The 5,113-nt window shown below is 40.3% G+C and overlaps 1 protein-coding gene across 2 annotated transcripts in view; it reads left to right on the plus strand.

Moving 5' to 3' along the window:
* Positions 1-5,113, plus strand: part of FANCI (FA complementation group I) — a 94,358-nt gene that overhangs the window by 3,618 nt on the left and 85,627 nt on the right. For both annotated transcript variants that reach the window (XM_045296512.1, XM_045296513.1), the window contains exon 2: positions 3,954-4,057. In XM_045296512.1, the coding sequence (XP_045152447.1) occupies positions 3,974-4,057 (84 nt within the window). In that variant the 5' untranslated portion in view covers positions 3,954-3,973. The remainder of the gene's footprint in view (positions 1-3,953; positions 4,058-5,113) is intronic.

Here is a 5,113-nt window from a genome sequence, read left to right on the forward strand (position 1 = left end):
TAACACATTATGAACAGCCTGTGATATGCATATGACACCTTGCTTGCTGGAAATGGGGAAGACTAGAAGCACTTGCTGATGAAAATCAAGGATTACAGCATTCAGTATGGATCGCAACTCAGTGTGAAAAAAAAAGCAATCCTCTTAACTGGACCCCACATGATAAATGGAGAAAAGATTGAAGTTGTCAAGGATTTCGTCTTGCTTGGATCCACAATCAATGCTCATAGAAGCAACAATCAAAAGATCAACTCTGCTGCACGAATTGAAAAGCAAAGATGTCACTTTGTGGACAAGGGTGCACTTGACACAAGACGTGGTATTTTCCATGATCTCATTTGAATTGAATGTTGGACATTGAATAAGACAGAAGAAGGGTTGCATTTGAGTTGTGCTGGCAAAGAAGGTTGAAAGGACCACGGACTGCCAGAACAACCAACAGATCTGTCTTGGAAGAAGTGCAGTCAAAATGCTTCTTAGAAGCAAGGGTGGCGAATCGCACGTTCTCGTGAGAGACCAGTCCCTGGAAAGGGACAGCATGCGTGGTACAGTAGCAGGGCAATGATGGCTGCAACAGTGGGCTCACACACAGCAACCATTGTGAGGGTGGCACTGGTGGGCAGTGTTTTGTTTTTGTGCATAGGGTCACTATGTCGGAGCAGACTAACAGCACCTAACAATAATAGCAAATCTTTATGATTTTACTCTTTTATTTTGGTCATGCTTATTCATTTTCCTTTAGGTTACTCTATATAAGTTACTCATTTCTTTCTACATTTACAATAGTGTGTTCTACCTTGAAATCTTTTTGACTTCCTCTCCATTTGGAAGTTCTATAACTACACAACTCCTTCTATTCACTTTGTTAATTGTCATTATTACAAATTGGTATCTCTGTTTCCCTATTTTCAATCTTGTAGATTTGTTGACTTTGGATAAGCTCAGGGTTCTAGGACCATCATCTGTATCTGCTTCCCTGGATCTCTGTGCCTTTGTTGTAGAGGATCTCTACGGCAAAACTGCCCAGTTCACTGTCTTACCAAAAGTTTGCTCTGCACCACTTTAAACAGGTCTTTGGCAGCAGATTTGCCGAATGCAATGTATCTTTTGACTGCTGCTGCCATGAGAGTTTATTGTGGATCCAAGTAAAATGAGCCTGAGCCTTTGGCCATTCGATCTTTTCTCCATTTATCATGATGGCGTCTATTGGTCCAGTTATGAGGTGTTTTTTTTTTCTTTACACTGAAGTGTAATCCATACTAAATGTTGGTAATCTTTGGTCTTCGTTAGCAAATGCTTTAAGTCCTTATCACTTTCAGCCAGCAAGGTTAAGCCATCTGCATATTACAGGTTGTTCGTAAGCCTTTCTCCAGTCCTGCTGCTGCATCTTTTTCATATACTTCATGAAGTTCTTCATCTTCTCAGGTTATTTACTCAGCATACGGATTTATTGAGTTTGGTGAAAGGCTACTAGCCTGAATAATACCCTTCCTAATTTGAAACCATGTAGTATTCCCAGTTCTGTTTGAACAGCGACATCCTGGCCTCTGTACAGGTTCACATCCCACAACTAAGTTTTCTGGATTTCCAGTCTTTGCAATATTTCCCATAATTTGTTATTATCCACAAAGTCAAATACCTTTGCAGTGTGAAAAAATAAAATTAACACAAATGAACATCTTACTTTCAATTAAGATCCATCTGATGTCAGCAGTGATTCCACATTCCTTATTCCACATGCTGTCCTGAATCTAACATGGATTTCTGCCAACTTTCCAGCAGCGTACAGCCACAGTTGATTTAGAATTATCTTCAGCAAAATTTTCCTTCTGTGTGATATTAATGATATTGTTCGATGATTTTCACATTCCATGGGATCACCTTTGTTTGGAATGAGTGCAAATACGGATCTCCTCTAGTTGGTTCATTTTCCCAGCCACTGCACAGGAGAAAGAGGAGACTTTCTACGCCTGTGAAGAGCTAGTCTCAGAAACCCACAGGGTCGCTATAAGTCAGAACAGACTCAAAAGCAGTAAGTTGGGTTCCACCCCCACCCCACCCCCTAGTTGGCCAGGTAGCTGTCTTTCAAATGTCATGGAGTGGAGGAGTGAGTACCTCTGGTGTTGCATCAGTTGTACAACATTTCCATTGGTATTCTGTCAAACTCTGTTGACAAACTCTTAGAGCTGTGTTTTTTGCCAGTGCTTTCAGTGTGACTTGAACTTCCCTTGTTGCCATCAGTTCTCAATCATGGGTTACTTCTTGAAATGGTTGAATGTTAGGCAGTTCATTTTGGCACATTAACTGTGCCATGTTTTTCCTTCCATGATTTTCTTGTGCTTCCAGAATCATTCAAAATTTTACCCAGAGGATTGACAGTGGGGGCACTTTTAAAAAATCTTTCAGCTTGAGAAATGCTGAACACGTTCTTTCCTTTGGGTTTTCTACTTCCAGATCTTTGTGCATTTCTTTATAACATTTTACTCTTTCTTCTCAAGCTTCACTCTGAAATGTTCTGTTTACTTCTTTGACTTCGTCAGTTCCTTCATTTGCTTCAGCTTCTCTATAGTCAAGAGCAAGTCTGAGGGTCTCTTCTGACATCCGTTGTGTTTGTCTTTCTTTCCTGCCTTTTTAATACATTTGCTCTCTTCGTGCATGATGCTCTTGGATGTTACTCCTTTGGTCCTTGATAAATGTAGTGCAGCAAATCTGTTGTTGAGGTCTCTAAATTCCGGTGGGATATACCCAGGGTCATATTTTGACTCGTGGATTTGTTTTAATTTTCTTTACCTTCACCTTAGACTTGTATGAACAATTCGTGGTCTGTTGCACAGTCAGCCCCTGACATTGTTTTCCACAGTCAGCCTCTGACCTTGCTTTGGCCAAAGATACCGAATTTCTCTATCACCTGTTTGCCTGGACACAGTTGATTGGATTCCAGTCTATTCCATCTTATAAGGTCTATGTATATAGTCATCATTTATGTCGTTTAAAAAAAAGTTTGCAATCAGTAAGTCTGTAGTCTTACAAAATTACATTGTGTCTCCAGCATTGATTCTTTCACTAAGCCCATATTTTCTAGCTACTTATCCTTCCCCTTGGTCTCCAACTTTCACTTTCCAATCAATTTGAGGCTGCAAAAATTGGTATAGTTCTTTAATCTTCATTATTGGCCTTAGTAGTTGGTACATAAATTTTGGTAATATTATTGTTTCTTTTTTATAAGTGGTGTTTTGTGCTGTTATCCTATTATCACAAATAGCTTGGTGTTTCGAGATAACATCTTGAAATGTTCGTTTTGATGATGAATGTGACACCATTTCTCGTTAATGTGTCAGTCCTGGCACAGTAAACCATATGACTGGCTGACTCGAAATGGCCAAGATTCATGCTTAGGGTATTGATCGTTGTGCATTCCACTTCATTTTCATGACTTCCAGTTTTCCTAGAGCCATACTTTGTACACTCCCCATTCTAGTTATTAATGGATGCTTATAACTGTTTTCTCATTTTGAGTCATGCCCCATCAGCAAATGAAGTTACAAAGCTTTACTCTGTCCACATCATTAAGGTCAAGTTTATTATGAGGAGGCAGCTCAACTCCAGTCATATCTTGAGTGCCTTATAACCACAGGTGCGCATCTTCTGCCACTTTATCAGACTCAGTTCTGCTGCTAGCCATACGGTTTCCTGTAGCTAATTTTTCAGAAGTGGTCTGCCTGTACCTTCTTCCTAGTCTTAGTCTGGACGCTCTGCTGAAACCTGTCCCCCATGAGTGGTGGTATTTGAAATACTGGTAGCACGACTTCCAGCATCACAGTAATGTATATACAAGACTCCACAGTATGACAAACTAACAGATGCATGGTGGAGTGAACAGCTAGGATAGGGGATCCAATCAAACATGTAGAATTCTGGACGTTTCACCCAGTTCTTTACATTTTCCTTTTCAGTTTTCTTGAAATGAGCAGCAATGGATGAGAAGATTTTATCCCTAGCAGCAGAAAAAACACCAGACAAACTGCAGGAGTTTCTCCAAAACCTGAAAAAAGATGATGTGAGTATTGGGACAGCACTCTGCTAAAAGCAAATGTCCAGCCCTCTTGCATACCTGCTTGGCTGGCTGACGTCACTCCTTGGATATCCAGAACTGTGGTTCTTGGTCTCATGCCAAACAATCAGAAATGGGGGCTGAAACCCAGGCATCAGTTTCACAAGTCCTCTGGGTGATTTGAGGGTTGTATAATCCCAAGTTTCCCCATATTCCTGGTGATGGTCCCCCCACCCCACTCTCCACCCAGTTAGTTGCATAAGCCAAACGTTTTAGGAGGATTTGTTCATTTCCTTTATCACTACGTCCCTTCTCTTCCAACCCAATAGGAAATCCTATTGATTGCATTTCTCAACTGAGCCTTGACTCAACCTTCATTTCTCTCCTCTCACTCTGGTGACATTGAATCTGTCACTTAATAGGTGTCCCTTTTTCCATCTGTAACCCCTACACCCATTCTATAACAAAAGCTAGGGTGACTTTAAAAAAATGTATCTTACTGTATTGCTCCACAGATTATTAAGTGACATTGTTATATTCCCTCCCCCCCCTTTTTAGTGGGCTACTGTATGTTACTTTTTTTTTAATAAGTCACTTTATTGGGGACTTTTTTCTTTTTTCAAGACAAAATTTCATTTATTTGTCATTAGAAATAAATATTTCACAGTATATGATTACATATTGTTTTTGTGATTAATCACTGTGCTTTAATTATGTTCAATTTGTCACAATGAAAATGCATCCTGCATATCAGATATTTACATGACGATTCATCAAGGTAGCAATACTACAGTTATGAAGTAGCAATGAAAATAATTTTATGGTTGGGGGTCACCACCACATGAGGAACTATATGGAAGGGTCGCGGCATTAGCAAGGTTGAGAATCACTGCTTCAAAGAGACCCGGGTCTGTTTTGTCCCCTCACATTCCTCCTCACCAGCTTCCTCAGCAAGTGAGGGCGGGGGTGGAAGAGAACCCACCAGCCTGATCTAGAGGTTAGGATACCTGAGGTCGAGTCATTCCAAATCTCTTTTTAACAAAAAATATTTATTGGGGGCTC

Source organism: Echinops telfairi, unplaced genomic scaffold (genome assembly GCF_000313985.2).
Source record: "Echinops telfairi isolate 266 unplaced genomic scaffold, ASM31398v2 ScPeMD7_7409;HRSCAF=8447, whole genome shotgun sequence".
Lineage (NCBI taxonomy): Eukaryota > Metazoa > Chordata > Mammalia > Afrosoricida > Tenrecidae > Echinops > Echinops telfairi.